General features: G+C 36.0%; 1 protein-coding gene across 6 annotated transcripts in view; it reads right to left on the bottom strand.

The window, feature by feature from the left end:
* Positions 1-20,195, bottom strand: part of LOC123874457 (furin-like protease 1) — a 200,161-nt gene extending 179,966 nt beyond the window's left edge. Inside the window, exons 1-2 of one of the 6 annotated variants that reach the window (XM_045919804.1) lie at positions 19,972-20,195; positions 14,245-14,491 (exon numbers count right to left, since the gene is read on the bottom strand). In XM_045919804.1, coding sequence (XP_045775760.1) covers positions 14,245-14,406 — 162 coding nt within the window. In that variant the 5' untranslated portion in view covers positions 14,407-14,491; positions 19,972-20,195. Of the gene's footprint in view, positions 1-14,244; positions 14,517-19,855 lie in introns of all 6 variants that reach the window. The other 5 variants (XM_045919805.1, XM_045919807.1, XM_045919803.1 and 2 more) reach the window with 5 other exon arrangements.
* Between the last annotated feature and the right edge of the window lie 3,881 nt (positions 20,196-24,076).

Raw genomic sequence — 24,076 nt, 5'->3', positions numbered from 1 at the left:
AATGTTTCCAGAAATCGGTACAATGTTCTCGTTCCCAAATCAATTTTCATAGGATGAGAAAAGAGCAAAACCGGCCGCAGAGGTTTACAATATCCTAATGTAGCTCCGATATAATCAAATACCTATACTCATCTGAAACAAACCTCACAATGGGGCTGCCATCTAGGGTTGCCACCTGCCACTTCTTGATTTACGGGCTACCAGCATCAAAAATACGGTTTTTAGATTTCCTTTATGGGAGACAGTGTTTCACATATATGTATTTTTTTTAATACTTAAGTATTGATCGAGGAAACAGCTTTAAAAGGTCTTCATTTTGTGATACAAATGTACCTATAAAAAATTTTGCATGTTCACTGAAAACTACATTTAAATTTTAATTCCACCTTTACAGTATGGATATTGAGTCGGTTTTGCGCGTAAGTCTGAAATACGGGGTAAGTGGAACCCGTCACAAATTCTGTCAACCCTACTGCCATCCGTTCGGAATTCTTTGTTTTACACCTTTCTGAACGTCGCGTCGTCGGGGTCAATAATGGTAGTATGGGAAAGTGTAATTTTACTTAAATGATATTTTATATGACAAAATGTTAATTTTTAGGGTTCCGTACCTCAAAAGGAAAAACGGAACCCTTATAGGATCACTTTGTTGTCTGTCTGTCTGTCTGTCCGTCGTGTCTGTCAAGAAACCTATAGGGTACTTCCCGTTGACCTAGAATCATAAAATTTGCTAAGTAGGTAGGTCTTATAGCACAAGTACAGGAATAAATCTGAAAACCGCGAATTTGTGGTTACATCAGTTAAAAAAAAATTAAAATGTGTTTCAATTTTCAAAATAAGATAACTATACCAAGTGGGGTATCATAATATGAAAGGGCTTTACCTATGTATCCTAAAACAGATTTTTATTTATTTTTATGTATAATAGTTTTTGATACCTGAGTACGGAACCCTCAGTGCGCGAGTCTGACTCGCACTTGGCCGGTTTTTTGTTTCCAGCAACACAAGTACAATCAGCAAGGCTTTAACATAAACAAAGTGTTGCAAGAGCTACGAGATATGTCGCACTGCTTATGCTTGGGCTGTTGTTTGTCACATTGTTACAACAAAGACAGACGATATTGGATGAAATTTCTACATTTTTCTATGGATGTGACGTCCTCAAGTAAAAAAATTGAAATTATCAATGTGGCTGACTGCCGCACCCAAGCACAATCACTGTGACAAAGCACTCTCTCGGAGTTTCCTTAGACAAATCATAGTAAGAGTTTTGTTGTCTCACTGATTGAACCATTAAGAGTCTGATGTCAACGTAAAAAGTTTAGTTATCCCTTGGGAACTCAATATCCTCAAAGTTTACATATAAATGGCAACCCTAATCCTTGACAACATCCTATCAAATATTCACCTGACTCCGCAAATGACGCGATGGCAACGGAAATCAGAGGAGGCTGGGGACCTCTAGCACACGAATTGGCAATTCGGTGACAGCCGGTATATGTCCCGAAAACCCGAAATATCGTTTACATAAAATAAGACAGACTGTGAAGGTCTTTTGGCACGTTAATAGTGTTCCACGTTGCTGTGATTGTCATATTTTTAGGGTTCCGTACCTCAAAAGGAAAAAGGAACCCTTATAGGATTACTTAGTTTCTGTTTGTCCGTTTGTTGTGTCTGTCAAGAAAACTTATAGGGTAGGTACTTCCCGTTGACCTAGAATCATGAAATTTGGCAGATAGGCAGATCTTGAAGCACAAGTAAAGGAAAAATTCCAAAAACTGAATTTTAGCAAATTATGACGTCCTTCTGATCACAGTTACCAATCACAGGGGCTTCTCACACACAGATGCACTCTATTCCTTTACTTACAGTCCGATGGAACAACACCCTACGTGACCGGAGACAGATCAGACACAGGACCGAAAGCTTTACATTCTCGCGGAAGCACGGAGATAAAACACTGCCGACTTCCTAATTCTGGGCTAGTACTGAGAATTTCTTGATAGATAACCCCAGTATAAGTGATTTGTCTGCCAATTATTAAGAGGTTAACTGTTAAAAGATGAATTTTCTTACTAAGTATGCTTTTTAAATGTTCTGTGAGACGACAGGACAAAATGTAACAAAAATCTTTATTTTGATCAGGTACACCATGTGGGTACATCCACTTTGATCATATATTAGTATCCGGAAATAAACGAATCAGTCAAGTTCCTAAAACTTCCAATTTGCTGGGTCAATGGATTCGCGATGAGATTCAGGAAAGTCCCTTTCTACGGAGATATGGACCCTTTATTCATAGACAACTTAGAGATATTTGCGACCTTATTCCTGAAGATTGTATTTTATATTGTTGAAAGGTTTACTTTTTACTATCATCTTGTTGAAGATAATGCTGTCTAGATGATTCCTACGTTAAAATTCAATCTAATAGATGTACCAATTGCATAGACCCTTGACACTATTTTAATTTCTATTTATTTATTTATTAGCTGCAGCGCACAAGTTCTATATACCTAGGTACCTAGGGTACCTACTTATTATTCCATCACACTTAATCACACTAATATTATAAAGGCGAAAGTTTGTATGTGTGTGTGTGTATGTTTGTTACTCCTTCACGCAAAAACTGCTGGACGGATTTTGCTGAAATTTGGAGTGGAGATAGATAATACCCTGGATTAGCACATAGGCTACTTTTTATCCCGGAAAATCAAAGAGTTCCCACGGGATTTCGATAAACCTAAACCACGCGGACGAAGTCGCGGGCGTCATCTAGTAAATAGGTAATAAGTCAATATTAAACTAGGCAAGCTATGGATACCCAGTTTGAGTGTATCTAGCTAGCTAGCAACATAATCTTGAAAGGTACTTAGTAAGGCTATAGAGACCGATTCAATTGTAAGCAAAGACATGAATTTATCGCTAATCGTAAGTATTGTTAATTAGGTAGTTTTTAGTATTACTTACTCTGTTAAATTTCATTCTCTTTTTAAACGTTTGTGTTATTTTAATAAGTACCAAAAAAAGAACTACAACGTGACGATTGTTATCAATTCTGATGGGCTGATGCATGACGGTGACACTCGGTGAGTCACAGATTCAGCCTGACTATATTAACAGGTACCTATTGCGATAGTAAGAAAAGATTATTGAGATTATCACTATCACTTTAATGCCAAAACTAATATAGGTACTAACAGTAACGTTCTAAGTGAGGCATTATGAATTTCAATTTATCGCATAACTTTTATAGTACGAGTAGGTATCTACCTTGGAATTGAGTCCGCTAGCGGCCATTCCTATGTAAATATTCAAGTACTCTAACCGCCAGGCCATTACGGATCGAATCACCAATTTCCATTGGCTGTCTCCCCGTTTCCTTTATAACGTCATTGGCTTTGATTCAAATTGGAGGAAGTTAGACAAGAAATGACCTCAATTTATTTCTCAAATATATCGCCGCGCGATCTTAAATGATTGGAGCTTCAACACCCGGAGTCTATGGACCCTTTGTTGGCAAAACACCATTCATCTGAAATCGCTCATGTCTGAAGCTACGACTATCTATTAGACTAATAAATAGAACTATGTAGTTAAGTAATACTCTTAACAAACACTTTCCCCTGTATAATTTCGAAATCTCTCGTGACGTGATATTTTTTAGACTGTCTAAGAATCTATAGACGGACTGCATTTGGACTGAAAGCCGATTGAAATATTTGGGATACAGTTGACACAACTGCATCGCAACTGCCGACCGAGTGCGCAGTCCGCGTGCAGTTCACACTGAATTGCACTTAACTGCACGTCCACTGCACGTCGGCAGTTGCGATGCAGTTGTGTCAACTGCAATAACACTGCATTCCAATTGCAGCTTTGCAGTCAGGCTGCAATCCAAATGCAGTCCTTCTATATCGACCATCGACACTAACTCCTAGGTCTAATAATGAATTTCTATAAATGTTTTTTTTTTCAAAGTAAGATAACTATACCTATATGTATAGGGAGGTATAAAAAGTTTTAGAGTCAGGATTTATGTACAAGTGCCTCATCTCATTTTAGTGACTAGTTTCCTGTGGACATCGGTAGCGGTACTGGCAACGTATTAACAGTATTAATTCGATCCGGGTGAAACTAATCCTCTTGCATGAAAGAAATGCCTGTGGTGGAAAGCGGGCGGTGTTCTTTGCATGCGCGTGAGGAAATTGCTTATTTTGATCCCAGTTCTTAACAACAAAGTTGCTTTATACTTAATACCAATTAATATCACTTTCTATGTCGTTCCGGAAAAAAAAATCTAATACTAAAGAACATTTTTCAATTCAGATAACATCTGATTAGATTGATTCTTTATTTTGAGTTTTTTAAGAATCTCTAAAAGGAAGTAGGGATGCGAAAAACAAAGTGGCGAGTAATATTTTATGTCTAGCACCAAGTCATACAACGAGGGCAATTTTTGCCCAAAATGCGCCAATCTTACGAGCACTTGCCTTACTCAACGATCTGATTGCTCAGCACCAAAAATTAGATATTTTTAGCATTAGTATCTCCGAATTTAACAAAATATGTATGTATTGTATCGTCTGACTCAGTATGCGTTTTGGTTTCACTGTAAGCATGCTGAGATATTATTATTAAATAAATAAATATCTGTAGTTTATTCTTCGTTGCATTTCTAAAATCTATTCTGACTAGCCGACTTTCGAAAAATCCATATTTAGATCATTCCATCCATCGTTAGACCTTTAGTCTCACCCGCCTCAAAAAGGACCATAATAATTTATGTGATGGCCCGCTTTATAAAGGAACTATTATACCGTATAATATCTGGGTATTGCCTATCATATCTGATCTAATATGAGGAAGTTTCAGGATAGTGAAACTCAATCAACTATCATAAAGCATAGGATTTGGAGAGAATACACCAAGACTGCTAGTGCATAAGCAAAATTAATGCAATCGGTTCCAGAGAAAGGGAGGCTGTGAGCCGCAGACAGTTTGTGCTGTTGGCAGATAAAGCCACAATACCAGGTACCTCCTTCTTGAGGTACCCCATGAGGGTAGGGAGACCGCTTAAGGCTTTAAGCCGACGATTGCCCCTCACAGGCACAAAAGACAGTCGGGACTCGGGAACCCCGCCTACTTCCCGCTTAGACTGCAGATTTAGTGATGTTGGGAAATGGATTGGTTATCGATACTGTTGACTGTCGATAAACCAATATCTAATAGTATAATTCCGTAGTATCTAGTTCCTTCAATATTTCATTTGCGCTCAACTGATGCTAATTCAATGATGCGGTTGTAAATTATTGACAGACGCAATATAACTACAAATCAGATAATGTATCCCGCAACATGTGTCTGTCTGGCTGTGTGTGTGTGTGTGCGTGTGTGTGTGTGTGTGCGTGCGTGTGTGTGTGTGTGCGTGTGCAGGGTTGTGTTTTTATAACATTTGAAATATCATGGACTGTAAAAGTCTTATCGGTGTGACAAGTCGTCGATTTCTTAGCAACACTATCAGCAAAATGGATCCGAAAGAATACGGGATCTCATTCCGAACCGACGCCCATTGTTTGAGTTCTCTCACAATTGCTTTTTCAATCCCATCCTCACAAACTATACCTTAGTTAGACTTCGATTTGTCACCCGCTTTTGTTTGTTTAACAAATGAACAGAATCATAATGACAGTCTCCAACGACTGCTTTAATAACCCATTTTAGTGATTGTTCTGAAATAGATCAGTGCATGTAAGTAGCCTAATTAGACAGATACAACTTGCTCTTTGAATTTTTATTTAAAACTAGAGGATGCCCGCGGCTTCACCCGCGTACAGTTCGGTTTTTTTTAAATCCCGTAGGAACTCTTCAATTTTCCAGGATAAAAAGTAGCCTATGTCCTTCCCCGGGATGTATCCCAAGTCTGTACCAAATTTCATTAAAATCGGTTCAGTGGTTGGCCCGTGAAAACGTAGCAGACAGACAGACAGACAGACAGACAGACACACTTTCGCATTTATAATATTAAGTATGGATATAAAAAGAGAACCATTATTACATGCCTTACTCCTCCACTCTTACCATATGTCTTGGTATTTACTCACATAATGTATAAACGAGTAGGTATCTAAATATTTAAAGAGAGCACTTTCGCCTAAAACACAACTTAAGGCCAGTTGATACCTACTTACATACATTGGTATTGAACATACAGACATTATAATAGGCAGATGGAAGATGTAGCTATGTTTTGAAATTTGAACAATTTTATTATAAAGTTATGCATTTAAATTGAATTTGGAATTCTCAATTCAATTTGATATTTAAAGCGTAACTATAGTAGGTATTTAGCACCAAAAATTAAACAATATCAACGACAATGATTTAAATTCTGCCTTGTGCTACCTACTCTAACAAAAACTGATTCTATTTAATGACAAAAAATAAACTAAGTAAATTAACAAAAATAATTTTAATTCTCCTTTGTGCTACTTACGTACTAAATTACTTAAAAGAATGATTGTTTTCGTTTCGTTCTTAAAACACAAAATAATAATGTTATTTTGTGCTTAAACGATCAGAAATAAAGCGGTCGGTCTTGTGTCAACAATTTTAAGCCTCATAAAACGAGTGTGTTAAAACAGTTTTGCATCGACGCACTTTGGAGACGACATAATTTCGCATGCCCTGGCCAGGTCATTCTCCGCAGCGCGGCGCCAACTCATTTTGGCAATCCGCCGACAGTTTTGATTGCCATACATCCGGCTACATCAGCGTAGACATAATGAGAATGAAATTTGAATAGAAACAAATATTTTTTGTTGGCAGTTGCATCTTTTTGACGCTCAACTCGGTCTTATTGTCTTTTTGCTTGTGTTTAATTCATCCAAGTCTTTCTGCTCTGCATCTTTTGCCTTAAAGAATCATATGCTTTTTACGCAGAACGAGTTGGTAGGTTACGTAAGTACATTTAACATATTTTTGAATTTCTCCGATGCAATACGCCTTACTCTTGGGTAGGTACCTACTCTTGGAGATCTCGGCTCAGAAGTCGGAAATAATTAAGGTACCTACCTAGTACACACCTACTTATTATATTTATCATCATCATTAACATCATCATCAGCCGGTGGATATCCACTGTTGGACATAGGCCTTCCCTATAGAGCGCGACCACACCCGGTGCTCAGCCTTCCTCATCCAGTCACTTCCCGCCAGCCGCTTTATATACCGTCGTCGGTCCATCATGCTGGAGGGCGTCCCACACTACGCTTGCTTAATTATGTTATCCATATCCATATTAATATTATTAATGCGAAAGTGTGTCTGTCTGTCTGCTACGTTTTCACGGCTCAACCGTTGAACCGATTTTAATGAAAGGTATAGAGTTAGCTTACATACCGGGGACGGACATAGGCTACTTGTATCCCGGAAAACCACTAAAAAATAAATGCACCCGGACGGAGTCGCGGGCATCATCTAGTGTTTAATAAATCGTCCAATATATTTGATACGAATATACTTACATTTTTAATCATGGTAGTTCAGACCGACAGGTAGGTATTCGATATTCGAATATTTTCAGAGCTGAATCGCAAGGATTCGATCTTGTATCGATTTGAACACTTAAACTCTTTAATCAACTACTTAACCATCTGTTTTAGAAACCAAACTAAGTTCATTAGTGGTTATTCTTAAATTAGTATGTTTTGGACTACAGTTTGGAGAGGAGTGGGTATTCGTAACAATAATAGATATTATCTAGACGAATTTTCCCGCCACAATGCTCACTGCGTACAACAAAGGCAACCCTCCCCGAACATTTTGCGTGTCATTTAACAGGAATAAAAAGATATTTATTGTAATACATGGATAATCCACAGTGAGAAGATGGCGTTCTGCCTTTTTCATTCGAAGCACAATGAATCATGAAAAGCCTTTTATTCTGCTACGTTTGCGGTTTCTTTATGCTCACCTTTCATTTCAGATTTTAGCTGAGATTTTAATTTTGAAAATATTGATAGGTATCATTACTGATAGGTAATACGTACAAAATGAGATCTCACTCAACTGTCATGTTAAAAATGCGATTTTAGTCTTTATTTTAAAGGTGAACCGTACTTGACACATTGAGTTAAAATGGCAAGTGAGTTCGCATTTTGTAAGTATGAAGATTACTATTTTAAAAGTTCCATAAATTAGGGGTTTGCATCCAAAACAAATTATTGAAAGAAGTTATCAGATTAAGAGTTCGTTCACACAGGCTGCGTAAGCGTAAACGTAGCGCGTACCATTGCGTTGTAATGTATGGAAATGTATGAGACATGGCATACCGCTTGCATTGCGTGAACGTTCACGTAGACGTAATGCGTGCAGTTACGTCTATGGGTCCATGCGCGTCACTACGCACGTGTCACGTGTACGTGCTGCATACGCATACGCAATTGGTGTGAATCGACCTTAAATGATTAATGAAACCCCTGACTGCACTCCAAGTCAATAACTGCACTGAAGATCGTCCCAGCAAACCTGTTGTTAATCTCATAACAAGTTACAACACATTATCTAAGCAAGTTGTACAGTATTTTTAGACCGACTATGTTTACATAATAATGTAAACATTTCAATACCACTCCACTCCGCTTGTTATTCCGAAGACAACGGCCAACTCGACGCGACCGCAAAATGAGCGATCGCTGACAGACAAGCAACAGACTGGCGACAGACTAGAATTAATAATTGGGTCGCTGTAGAATAGTCGAAACCACAAATTGAGTAACAATACATATCTGCGTCGTATAGTCACTGAGTGACTCCTTACTCACAAAACGTTTGTGTGAGTTGATGACGATGATGAATACCTACGAGTACTATAAACACTTAGAATAAATACATACATACATAGACTGCTTAAATCATAACCCTTCCTTTCGGCTTTGCCGTAGTCGGGTAAAAACCCAGTATAAACACTACAAAAATGTATGACACGGGTTGCACCGCTTTCGGGCCACGGATGTCCTAAAGCGGAATTTACATTACGAAATTAGTTCCACGACATTAATTTCACTAGCAATTGCACGTGTAAACATCTAGTTTCGTATTGCATGCATTACTGAAATTAATGTCGTGAAACTAGTTTCGTGCCACTTATTTCGTAATGTAAATTCCGCTTTATGCTCGGTCCAGATTAAGGTTAACGTCAACGCCCAACAACGCCATAATAATTATCGCGATAATCAAAGCGTTAAACTTACTGTTGAGTCGTCGTCGTTGAATGACCACACTTGAACGGTTAACGTCTAATGCCAAGTATTATTATTATTATTTGGGGTTAAAATCATCTAACGCCAAACGGCATTATAAATATCGTTGTACGTTGATCGTGGTTACATCTACGTTTAACGGGTAACGCCGCTGAACATCGCGTTGAAGGCCGTTAATGTGGCCGGGATATTAGAGTTAGACGAGAATTTTTTAACTACTAAATTATCAGATGTATCTACCTACTGGGAGTAATCGCCGGGTCTTTGAGACACGAAAGTTAAGTTATAGGAGTAGGTACTGCTCCCTCGTGGCCGGTGGTATCCATGACGGATTTTCCTCACGAATAAAAATATACTTAACTGTAGAATAAATTAAGTGGCTGATATCAGTGCTTCACGATGTCTCCTTAATGTAGAATTAATGACTGATAAAGTTAAAAATCAATAATCTCTTTGTAATTAACTATTGTGGTTAAATCTTGTGGTTTCTAACCGATGGAAAAGTCTGGTCATTTCCATTTTGAAAACAACAGCTAATCTTGCTGTCATCATTTCTCTTTTGTCATCGACACAATGATTCATTGCTATTATATCATCACATTCGATTGACTCAACAATTAAGTACCTAAACTGTCCAGTGCCCATCTGATGTCAGCTTTCAACAAAATCATTAATCCTAATGAGGAGAGAATGGTCAATGATTTGTTCGGGCCACTTTGACTCTCGTTAATTGGTGTAATTTGTAACAATCTTCTTACTTTGAATTGGTCCAATAGGTACTCAACACAATTGGTAGGGATTTGAATTAATTTATCTGAACATTGAAACTTCAGATATTGCCCCTTACAAAAAACCGGCCAAGTGCGAGTCAGACTCGCGCACCGAGGGTTCCGTACTCGGGTATTTTTTCGACATTTTGTTCGATAAAAATAAATCATATTCATATTCATTTCATCAAAAACTATTTATTATGCATAAAATTAAATAAAAATCTGTTTTAGAATGTACAGGAAAAGTCCTTTCATATGATACCCCACTTGGTATAGTCATCTTACTTTGAAAATTGAAACACATTTTAATTTTTTGTCTGTGATGTAACCACAAATTCACGGTTTTCGGATTCATTCCTTTATTTTTGCTATAAGACCTTGCCCATGATTCTAGGTCAACGTACCCTATAGGTTTTCTTGACTGACACGACGGACGGACAGACAGATAGATAACAAAGTGATCCTATAAAAGTTCCGTTTTTCTTTTTGAGGTACGGAACCCTAAAAACCAGTCAAGTGCGAGTTGGACTCGCACACAAAGGCTTCCGTACCATCTAACAAGATATTTTAACACTTTTATGAGAACACTGCAAGCTAATGACGGACAACGCCATCTACGAGTAGGTGCATCAGCATGTGATTTAGTAAACTAGTTATGTTCGTTAACACATTTTAATTATTTTTTTGGGATTTAACCACAAATTCACGGTTTTCGAATTTTTCCCTTTACTTGTGCTATAAGACCTACCAACCTGCCAGATTTCATGATTCTAAGTCAACGAAGTGATCCTACGAGGGTTCCTTTTTCATTTTGAGGTACGGAACCCAAAAAAGAAAAACACGAAAAAGTTTTTGAAAGTTTGAGAATTCACCCCCTAATTGAAAATAACAATCAGCCACCTTAGTAAAGTATTTATAAATACTTTATAATACCATCAGGCGGGATCATTTCTGAACTGGATACTGTTTTCCAATCCGCAAACAAAGCCCCAAAGTCCCTGATAAAGTCTTCGCACATTACACAGATTCTACGCTGACTCAATCGACTATAACTGGAAGGAATTGCGGCTATAAATACGGTTCCTTATAATTTTCAACACTTAACTGATGGAAAAGTGCGACGCGTGGAATACACGTGATCCTATACGTTAATAGTTCAACGAGTCCATTCGTCCACACGACTCGTTCATGCTGAACCGAAAGTTGAAATTACAACGGTGTTCGATTGGTGTCGAGTCTGTGTAATGTGCGAGGACCTTTTGTCTGTGAGTCCGTAACTCGTAACTAAATAACATAATAGTTTAAACCCACTCCGCTTGGCCACCCAAGCCGAACAAACACACACATTAAGCAAGACCATTGTCCTGCAAACGTAGACAATTCCCTTTTAGTTACTAAATGTAACTTCCAGTTTACATCCCAGCTTAGCGTCCATCTGCTACACAGATCTGCTCATAATGTCCCTCTGGACCTTAGGAATACAATGCTTAAGTTAATGTGAAATGCTTTCACTTTAAACTTTCATAAACTGAATAATGCCCGCGACTTCGTCCGTCTGGGTTTGGGTTTTTTTTAATCCCGTGCGAACTCTTTAAACTGGGATAAAAGTAGCCAACTAACCAATCCTAAAGTATGCAAGACATACAAGACCATGGCGTCGCTCAGAAATTCCGATATGTTTGAAAAGGTTTTGTCAGATATTCAAAGCAATTTATAAAATTATTTCTTCCCACTGACATCTCTATACAAAAGCCGACCTACCTTGGCCTACTCTAGTGTTCCATTTCAGTTTGATAAGTCTCTAGCCTTATCAAATTATATTTTATTATTTGTGATTTAACTATTCTATTCGATTACATAGTTATTAATGTTATACTAAATTTTTACGTCATTTTTAAAAGAAATCGCACCGTGCCGGACCCTGCCAGTTATTTTTATTTTATAGTAAAGATTTCTATGAATTGACTAGATAACAAAGGATTGATACGTTTGTTTTTTTGATCCAATAAATAGTCGTAAGAATTTAATGCTTTCCATGGAACAACACGCCGAGTCGGTATAAAATGGAAACAAAATGTTCTGTTTGATATACGATGTTTATAATAGACCACACTTTTACGGGAGCACGTATTTTTGATCCCAAAACCATTTATTTACAGAAGACTTTAAAACGCAACGTGCATTTTTTTTTCAATCTACTTACACGCATGCATGCACGGCATGTTGAATGCAAGATCATAATGATCATAAAGATGACGCCCGCGATTTCGTTATTTTTTAAAATTCTGTGAATTGCAAAATTGCATCCTTTACGATCACTGCTGAAACGCATATTAAAAGGCGGCATGGTATTATTAATAATTGAAATAATAATTTTAATTCATATTAATTAAAATTGCACATGGGCGCTATATGGGCTAGAACCGTAAAGTAAGTCTCAAGTACTAATCCTTTTTAAGAGGAGATATTCCACGAAAATAGTACCTAACTACCTACGTTAAATAAAGACTTGAAATCGCGTTGTCACATTAAACAAATATGTCTGCCCATTTAAATTTCCTGTTTATTTCTGTCTCCCCATTTCTCGTGGCGAGTGCTTTCTTCAAATGGAAGCTGAATAGTGTCAAATATTTGAATATTCACCGTAATGCTGTTTGTTTTGTCAACATTTAAATATTTTAAATGCTGATGCACGCGAACGAAGTCGCGGGCATCAGCTAGTTTCCAATATATCTATGAAACATACTTACTTCGTAATAAAATTAGTTTTGCATATTTGTTTGATGTAAAATTCACACTTGAAATAGGTAGCTGCTCTATACATAAGAGATTCGAATAGTAGTAAGTTGTTAACTAAAATAACCACTGCGCATCTCCATACGTCAGTAGGACGTCAATTGACTCGTATAAGTAAAGTGGTAACTGCCGCTAAATGGAACGTTTCCTCAGATCTGTTGTTGTTACATGAGTTTGCAGCATATGCGGTCTACTCAAAATAACGTACTAATTTTATCTCCTGCGCCTTGACGCGGACATCTGATACGCCTCGCGTCTTTAATCATATGTTATTCTGTAGTCAGTTCAACGGAGGTTCAGATATATTCATATTCTGTTACTTCAGGGTTGGCCAAACGTTTTACCAGAGGTTTTCAATGAGTCAGATCGCCCAGTTAATTGCAACTATTGGTATATCTAACAAATTCAAATCAATAATCTATAAAATTTTCGTTTAAATATTCTGAAATGCCCGTAGTTATCAGGTAGAATCAAGCAAACTTATATTAAGGGTTGGTCTACCAGAAACCAACCTCTAATCTAAGCAAGCATCTATGCGAATGACAATAACCTATGCTCTGCATTTGCGCTACACATGACAACTTAGAATTTTTTTCAGCCGCGTTACTTTGTTTATTTCTAATAGTGTACTAGGCAAGCAAGCAGGTATTTAGACAAGTCTCATGAGTGCAGAGTGTTTTGCTTGTCTTGCTGTCTTGATTTTCTTGATGTACCAAAGCATGAATACTGCTTGTGCACAGGGATTTGAACAGATTTATAAGATTCGGCAGATTAAAGCAAAATAAGCTTTTTGTCCTAGTGTTGTTGATGGAAATTCGTTTTATTTATAAGATAAATAAAACTTCTGATAAATAATTAATTAAGTACAAAGAAGCAAATGATTATAAACTATAGAATAATTTAACTGTGACCTCTTTTGTAAACTAAAAATAACCTTGTCCGCATTGCTGCGGTACAAATAGGTACAAACTACAAAGCTAAGACGGAAACCACAAAACGGTCAATGGCAATTTTATGTAAAAGCAAATAGGTACTACTTGTATACTAATAGTATCTATTTGCTTTTACATTAAACCTAGAGGGGTCTGGGTTTGATTCCCGGAAGGGTCAACTTGGATTCTACGATTTCTAAATGGGCGCAGTCTGATAACCGCGGCCGCCCGGCCCGCCTTTAGTTCATTTTGCCAAAACAATAATAATAATAATAAAACGGAATTTACATTACGAATATAGTGGCGCGAAATTAGTATCAATTGCACGTATAAACGTCAAATTTTGTAATGCATGCGTTACGATAGTGAAATTAATGTCGTGAAACTAATTTCAAGCCACTTATTTCGTAATGTAAATTCCGCTTTAGGTCCTTGTCTGCTAAAAGTTTGCCGACCGCTGCTGTAGTTGAAAAAAAATCTTACCTCTCCAAGATTGATGAAGCCGTGATCCAGCGCAACGTCATCTGCTGTCTGCTTCCCACCAGGAACATGGACTGCCCATGTTGGCGTGTAGTGACAGAACGCCACTTTTACCTCCCACACCAAACACACCAGGATGGCAAAGGATACTAAGCCCCGCGCCATCGCACTCACACACTCACGATCTAGTACTTGTCAGCATGGCACACACACAACACAATGTGTACTTTCTTTTTCAAGGTTTTAATTTCTAGAACATAACGTAGAGGATGTCGCTATAGTTTTTTTAAAAAAGAATGTTAGTCATTTTTTAATCATGACTAACATTCCTATTACCCCTCCAACTAAGCGTAAAGCTTGTGCTAGGAGTGGGTACGACAATAGTGCAACGGGTGGAATTTGAACCGCTGACCTTTCGGATTTCAGTCCGCTCCTATAACCGTTGAGCTATTGAGGCTATGAGCTATTGAGGAGTTTGTGTTTTAGGCTACTTATATTGAATCAACTTTTAGACTTGTAAGTGTGGACGGGGAAAGAAGGGAAATAGGTCGTGGTTTGATTCATTTGATACCCATATACTTAACCATAAGCTTAATAGATTTACGAATAATTTACGAGTTCGCGGAGGTGAGGTTAACTTGGAACATCCCTTCTGGACAGATGGCCTTAAAGAAGATGACGAGAAGCGGTTGGATGATAAAGACGGAGGATGGATTGGATTGGATAGGATTGAAGGGCGCAATATAAAGATGACTCTGTGACTCAGAACTCTGCACTTTTCATAACTGGTTAAGTACCTAAACTTACACATAAAAAGAATAAAAGATATACTGGTATACGACTTTAATTGCAAAAGTAAAGTGAAATCATATTGAAATAGGTATTATAAAGAAAGTAAAAGTAGATCAGAGAAACCGTTCTCTATTGCTAGTTTCGATTCCAAAATCGAAACCAGTGAATTTTTATTAACAGTAGGTACATTGCTATAGTTAGGGTACCTACTTACATTTTAATTTTTTGCTTTACTTACGTTACCTACTTACTTAAGTAATAAATAAAGCTAAGTAAAGTCTAAAAAATTAATGAGAAAACAATTTTTTAAATTCTTTAAGTTCTACGAAGTACTAGGAACCTATCATGTTTATTATTAAACTTCATTATCCGTGATTGTTGCAAGTATCTGCTTAAATTAATGAACTTTAAAATTTGCGCAATTCGCAATTTTGAAATTCTTTACTATTGGGCTGAATTCTTTCAAAATCAATTCATAGGGTTCCTTGAGATCATAAAAATGGAAACTGTTGTCAAGTCGGGTAAAAAATTAACGCCATTTTGAAATTCTTTGTCATTGGACTGAATTCTTTCAAAATCGATCTTTGGAGTTTGTTGTGATCAAAAAAAGGAAACTTGCCAAAATTAATGAAATCTTGAAATTTTTGTTATTGGATCGAATTCTTTCAAAATCGATTTCTGTGGTTCCTTGTGATAAACAAACTGGTGTCAAAATAAAAGGAGAACACCATTTCGGAGAAATTGTTTTCAGAGAAAAAAAACGGAAACTACTTTTTAAAATAATATGTTCGCCAATTGCCATAGAAGTCATTGATGTCCGCCAAGTAAAGAACATGCTACAAAACAAAATATATAAACCCATGAAGCATCACTGTACGCAACAGATATGCCTACACCAACAATTTTACTTTTTTATTATAATCAGTTATTGAAATAACTCACAATTTTATTATAATCATTTCAAAATTAATTATTTCGATGACACGATTGCTAATCTAATAAATAGGTTAAGATTTTAGTTATTATTTAAGTCTGATTATATTTTAACAATTTAATTCCTAAATAAATCTCAAATACGTAAATTCATTTATACTTGGTGAAGGTAAGTACCTACTTAGAATTTGAATTCAATTTCAACTTTGAATTAGAGAGTAAGCTCAATTTAGAAACACAATTATTTACGTTAGATAAGATTGGATTTGGAACGGATACTCCAACGAAAAGTTACTTAAATGAAAGATGAGGATAAATAATTACACTTATAAATACAGATAATAAAACATTCTTTATTGTAACAAATACTATATCTGGTCATTTTTAATAGTGCCCCTTACTTTTTTGATAAAACTATCTTTATTCAAATTACAAGTAAGTATTTATACAATTAATATTATAATGAGTACAATGAAATACACGATAGTACTGTTATTGGAGTAAACACGTTCAAAATAAACAAGTAAGTATGTAAGCGAACTGTAGAGATAAGATAAGGAGCATCCATTAACATAAAGACGCAACAGAACATACTTGAACTATAACATGAGTAATATATATGTATGTTATGTACATCCCCAAGGCGGGACTTTTCTTGCACGCTATTGATATAAAATTAGTACTTGATTATAAGTAATTTCATATACGTGAAGCAGTTCAGATAATAGTATTTCTAATTAATTATAATTGATATATCTCTCACATAGTGGAGGATCGTGATCTTCGCGATGAACCATCTGTTGTTTATTTACTGTTACGACAGTAATAATAATCTTTAACCCTTTCATTAAGTCAAATTATCCTTAGATAATACTTGTTTTTCTTTTCTTGCAAAGATCTGATCGTTCAAAAACACTAAGCCTATAATTTACAACAAGATTTTTTATTCATCTGGTTTTTACTTTCAATTTTACTTATAAAAATATACTCAAGTAATTTTAATTAATATCTTAGGTTCTTTTAATTAAACGAGTAAGTAACATTTCAATACATTTGGGGACCAATTTCGCCGTATACAATTACATCGTTACGCCAAAAATGACCCTTGTTAAAACTTCGTTGTAGCAAGACTCCCGTCAAAAAGTGGGTCAAGTACATAACAAGGACAACAAAGACCCTCAACAGAGTTCAGCATTCTATGATTCCTCTTCATTATCGTATCGTTGGGTTACCATTCATCATTAGAATTTATTTCCTCATGTATATTTATCAAGTGAAAACTTTGTATGTTATAACTTTGTAATTCTGTAATGTTGGCTTTTGCAAATAACAGTTTATAGGCCACTGAAAGGTCTCCTTTCTATTGCATCTAGAAAGTTCATCTACCGACTCTTGCTTAGATGTTTTGCTCAAGCTTGGTTACTGACGTTCAAATAACATGTTTAAAATTAGTAGAACATATTCGGAAGATCACATCAGGGATTTGAAGTATTTCCAAATGATGTGACATATTTTAGCGGGTTATACCTACTATGTCACGGTACCTATCACCAAACTTGTTAATTTGGCATTTTTTAAAGTTGCAACAATCACAATGGCTATCACGAAATGCAACATTTTGGACTGTATTTGGGCTTCTTTATTAAATTATTACTTATCATTTTTTTCATTTTTCAAGTCAAGGCGATTCTTAACTTGGCAATGAACATGTCTATATTAATTGGCATCCGGCATCCGAGCGGCAAACAGAATCTGCGAGGTTAAAACTGAAACGTATTACCAATATCATTAATCAAATACATATTCTTGAGCATCATTGTATACAAAGGACGATATCTGCATTACAATTTGTTATTTATCTTTGTATGTGTTACTATTTTGTCGATAGTTAAACCGCTGAGAAGTTAGTCTCAAGACGCGTTGTAATGGCTTAATATTACTCTCAATGCAACTCAATTCTCAGGTGCCAAAAAGATTGAATCTAACGTTCTTTGATTATTATCTGAAAATACGAACGTTGCTTTTAAAACGTTGCGAATAATATGTACATTGCTAAAACAAATTGATAACTTTTTAGCAACATCTGGCTGAAATATCTACTCAAAATATATTGTTAGATATAACTTGGCAAGTAATATTGGATAAAGTTCATGAGTAATCTAAATATTTGGAATATTTGAATTGTATCAACAAAATAATGATGTTGTTGATGTTGATAATAATATGGACGCTTCACAACTGGTATGTTCATAATTCATATTTGAATATGGTTCGTGGATATTTACATAATGCAAATATCAAACAATCGGATTATTCAATAAACAGCAAATGAGTAATTTATTAAAGTTTCAGTGTTTTATAGTACCTAGGTAAGTACTAATTACCTACTTATCTATTATTATTTTTCCTTACTGTGGTTATTTTGATTTGACTTAATAATACATAGTTGTATCAACTGGTAGTTCAAGTAAATTATACACGTGGAACTCAGTAATGAAGAAGATGGATGTGGTTCCACACAACCTTGGGTCTACTTCTTCATTTTGAAGTTATAGATGCTACTTGCAGTAAAAATTCATACTTCTGCAAAACTTGAGATTCACATTCACACACGAGGAACAGGTGTAATCGGAAAGCGTTTTTAGGATTTTGCGATACTCGGATCTCGAGTTGAGTCCATTTTTATGCATCTCCTTTCCAATATTACGCTCATAATTATTGTCATTTCTTTTATCCATTGTTAGATGGCTAGTAGCCATCATTATGTTTCTCAACATTCATTACGTTGTATGTCAACTACCTCATTATGTTTCTATTATTTTATATATCCTACTACCTTGACCTTTTGTTGAATAAAACTCAATATTATGTAGGTACTTATTTCATTTGTATCCCATAGTTACATTATTGTTATGTACATTAATAGATATATCTATTAAGCTTTCTATTGAGCCAGACGGAGTCCGTAATCGGCCTTAACCTGATTTCAATTTATATCGTACAAGTGCTTCCTACTTACTTAATAGGTAGGTAAGTTCTTTTATATTCGTACATAAGCTGCATGAATGATCTTTTTTGCACGTTGATAAATAAAATTAATGAGATCTCTAGGTAGATAGATAGGTAACTAAGTACTATTATTTTATAAATTATACAGTTTACAATAGCCCTACTTAGATAACTAAATATCTCAAGCTTTGAATGATGATATAATTGAAAACAATAATCTGTTAATTTCAAGATTAGCTTTTGAATTTATAATTTACCTACACAATGTTTAGGTAGATTTCTATTTAATTAGGCACTATTTAAATTGTGTTTTCTGTTCAATCACTTAGTATTTTTATCAATATTTGATATAACTATAGGAGGAATTATAATGTAATTGGGCCGTCGTTATCTATTCGCAGGTGTTAGTAAATTTTAATTGGGCCAGAGATAAAATTGTTTAGCCTGCATTTTTGTAAATCGCTGTCTGGGTGGCACTATTACGAGTACATTTACAGTTATTTAACACTCTGTTTAACGTAGGTACCTAAGTCCTACCAAGTTATTTAGATTATTTACATTGGCATTCATTTGGATTACACTGTTGAGATTTCACGAAATGTATTATTTATTGAAAAATAACTGTGTGGAAGACTTGTACATATCTTATCTACCTTTACTGGTTGGGTTGTGATATTATGTATATTGTAAACATTTGAAATATTTTAGTCATGCAACACAGTAAGTAAACGTGATAAAGAATTCGCAAAATACATTACTAATATAATTGATTAAAAAAACTGATTTTTACTATCTACATCGTGATTCATGTGTAGGGTGGGATACGTTGTGTAAACATTTTGTTTTGTTGAGTAATCATCTTTGCAATTATTTCGCTTACATCCCACAATCCGAAGCGGATGTATCATCGATGGAATCCGAAGGGAAGGACCAAGATTCCGTGGCACTAGACAATAGTAGCCGGTGAGAGTCGGCGCCGCTGTGACGAGCGTTCACCTCTCATCCCGTTTTGCTCGGTAATATTTCGTTGGATAACGCTTGGTATAGGGAAATCTGACGTACAAACTTATAGCGACATCCACTAGGGTGCACTGTGATACACTATTGTCATTATAGAATACGGCACGAGTGTCGGGAACGCGTGAATATCAGGACAGAACGGCACCGAACACGCCCGTCACGTACAAACACGTGATGCTGACTGTTTTACTTGCTCTCTCGCCTGGCCTGATTGGAGCGCGAGACAACGTCGGGTACTCGGGCTTGCCAGTCGCGAAACGTTTTGCCTTTATTTTAAAGCCTTTTTTGTCCACTTTTTAAATTATGTCTGTTTTTGCTCGGATATTTTTAATAATATATCAGTTACTTACATTATGTTTACACGACCCAAACTTAAGAGATATTTTTCTTTTCAGGTCATACCTAACTTCTAATTAAGTGCTTACCTACCTACCTAGTTAGTTACTTACTTTTTTGCTAAGTAGATATAATGAGGTATCTATGTGATGAAATTATTTTTTTAGAGTTCCGTACCTCAAAAGGAAAAACGGAACCCTTATAATTCACGTATAAAGTGTAGCCTATGTCACCCGGACCTTTACGACAAATCAATTGACACCTCATTCATCAAAATCGGCCCAGTAGTTTAGGCGCTACGATGGAACACACAGAATCTGGATACTAACATACATACGCACATACATACATACATAGACGGCTAAAATAATAATATCAATTGACTTTGAAGCAGTCAGGTAAAAAGGAAATTGTGTCTACATTTAAAAATGCACGCGATTTTGAAACTCTTTGCTATTGGGCTATTGGATTGAATTCTTTCAATATTATGATCTGGGTTTCTTAGTCATCATAAAAAGGAAAAGTAGGTATAAACCTATAAACTGTTGTCAAAATTTCAAAAAGTCGACGTCATATTGAAATTCTTTACTATTGTACTGAATTATTTCAAAATAGTTGTGCCCGCGACTTTGTTCGCGTGGAATAGTGACTTTTCGGGCAGCATATTTTGAATCACACTTCACACTATCACACTAATATTATAAAGGCGAAAGTTTGTATGTGTGTGTGTGTGTGTGTGTGTGTGTGTGTGTGTGTGTGTATGTTTGTTACTCCTTCACGCAAAAACTACTGGACGGATTTGGTTGAAATTCGGAATGGAGATAGATAATATCCTGGATTAGCACATAGACGAAGTCGCGGGCGTCAGCTAGTTACATATACCGTCGTTTGCGCGAAGCGTGTAGTACGTACTCTGTATGTTAAAAATGTTCGCCGTGATTCTTTAAATTGACATAACTTTTTTATTTATGAACCGATTGACATGAAATAAACACTAAATGTTAAGTGAAGCTTACTACAATATATTAGTGACACACACACAGAACACACAAACACACAGACAAACAGACAAACAGACAAAAAAAAATAATTACAATTTCGGGTTCGGCATCGATATAATAACAACCCCTGCTACTTTTTTTTATATATTTCCATTGTACAGACACCACTTTTCTACAATTTTATTATATGTATGTATAGATTGATAATTTTGGTTTCTTGTCACACTTAATATTATAAAAGCGAAAGTTTGTGTGTGGGTGTGTGTGTGTGTATGTTTGTTACTCCTTCAGCCAAAAACCACTGGACGGATTTGGCTGAAATTCGGAATGGAGATAGATAGTATCCTGGATTAGCACATAGGCTACTTTTTATCCCGGAAAATCAAAGAGTTCCCACGGGATTTCAAAAAACCTAAATCCACGCGGACGAAGTCGCGGGCGTCAGCTAGTGATCAATAAAGGAAACTTGCCAAAATTTTTTTTGGACAGATTTTTTCAAAAACTAAATACCTACCTACCTTTCAAGCATACTTTCACACTAGTACTAATACTGTTATAAAAAAGAGGAAAGATTTGTTTGTTTGTAATCAATAAATTCCGAAACTATTGAACCGATTTTCACCCGACTGCGGCAAAGCCAAAAGGAAGGTTTAGCAGTTTATGTATGTTATGTATGTATGTATGTATATATGGTATATATGTAACTATGTTATTATGTAAGAGAGTTTGTATATCTTATAGAGATAGAAACGTATCTCTATAAGAAATCTCTACCATAAGTATAGTGTAGATAGGTATGTGTAGTGATGAAGGCAAAGTAGTAGATAATGTTGAATTTGCAAAATGTTGAACTTCGGAGTTGCAAAATGTTGAATCTCAAAATGTTGGATTCGCAAAATGTTGAATTTCAACTCTCAAAATGTTGAATCCCAAAATGTTGGATTCGCTAAATGGCCTGAAAATAAGGACTTGGAATAATTGCTTCATGCACCTATCTATGTGTGATCTATGACTTCAAAACATATCTGTCTTTAATCAAGGTATCCATCTATGTGTCTCTCTATACATTGTTTACAAGCAACGTTTGTGAGCACATCACTATTTCCAGTCTCCACCGGAAAGATTAAGGTTGGTAAGATAAGTTCTATAAAGGACCTTACCTTAACTTCCGGCCGGCCGGGCCAGCTACCTATGTTCGGCAGAGGCTTTTGAGGGCACCAATTCTGTTCCGGTTATTATCATTAATTTGGCAAAAGATTTTTTGAGAACAAAGTAGAGGGTTCCGCTTTGTTACCTACCTACTTATTATTAATTCATCAATTTATCACACAAGTTATCCATTTTGGCAAACGAAATTTTGAACAGATAGTCAGATACATACTCTAGGTACCTAGCTCGATTAAATCTACTTGGTGGCTGAGAAAATACAAGGCGTTACACAATCTCCGTAACAAAAATGCCCTATACTTATTATATCCTACAAGATTAATAAATATAAATAAAAAAATAAAAAAAGCGGCCAAGTACGAGTCAGAATCGCGCACCGAGGATTCCGTACTCGGGTATTTATTCTGAAATTTTGCACGATAAATCCCTTTAATATAATATTAAGCCCTTTACTATATAATACCCTACTTGGTATAGTTATCTTACTTTGAAAATTGAAACAATTAACTTTTTTTCTGTGGTGTAACCACAAATTCACGTTTTTCAGATTTATTCCTTTACTTGTGCTATAAAACCTACCTACCTGCCCATGATTCTAGGTCAACGGGAAGTAGGTACCCAATAGGTTTTCTTGACAGACACGACGGACGGGCCGGAGGGAGGGACGGACAGACAGACAGACAACAGAGCGATCCTATAAGGGTTCCGTTTTTCCTTTTGAGGTACAGAACCCTAAAAACAACCCTGCAAATAGCTGATCGCCGAAATGAACTCATAATAAACTTCAGTGAACTCGAAGGACCGTTTGAATATTCGTCAAGTAGCAGAGACCACGGAAATATCTATGGCACTGGCTATTTAGTACCAGTTACACTTGCCTCATATTTTCTCATCTTATAATGTGACTTATGTGATTTGCTAACTCAGTGTCTAATACTGAATGACAGCCACTGAGCTCATTTGACATTGGTTGGTTCTACATTGCTGTTTTTTTGAGTGAAATTAAAATAATTTTTCGTATAAAACCTTCAGTAGATTAAAAATTAATGTCAAAGGAGTTCGGTGGCTATCATTCAGTATTAGACACTGAGTTAACGAATCAGTAGGCAGGTACAGAACAGTCTTATGACTAAAGACTACAGTCATTGCGGTACACTCGCTGGTACCCAAAACATGACACTTTTTCTCAGCCGTCAATATATTTTAATAATCCAACAGATAGATAATAATCCAGACCTACTCTTGGAAAAACGTACGTACCTTACCTACGTAGGTACATTACCTAGCTACAAAAATATCCAAGTTCCAACTTTTCCAGGAATTTTATAACCTCTATGGGGGCAATGAGATCCCCGGATTTCTCGCGAACGTAAAATCATACAAAACAGGGCTCGTATATAAAAGTAGAAGGAAATTCATAAAATGTATTACGTTAGGAAACGAGAACGGAATAAGTTATTAGGGTTGCGTTGAGTGGTTTTGTTTGATTTTTAAGATTTCGTAGCCAAAGAGTACCCGTAGCGCCCGTAGCAACGTAGCCTTAGCCCCTGAATTCAAATTCAAAATATTTCAGAGGG

This window comes from Maniola jurtina, chromosome 18 (genome assembly GCF_905333055.1).
Source record: "Maniola jurtina chromosome 18, ilManJurt1.1, whole genome shotgun sequence".
NCBI lineage: Eukaryota > Metazoa > Arthropoda > Insecta > Lepidoptera > Nymphalidae > Maniola > Maniola jurtina.
The sequence above is the reverse complement of the archived record's forward strand: the minus strand, read 5'-3'. Positions and strand labels throughout refer to the sequence as shown.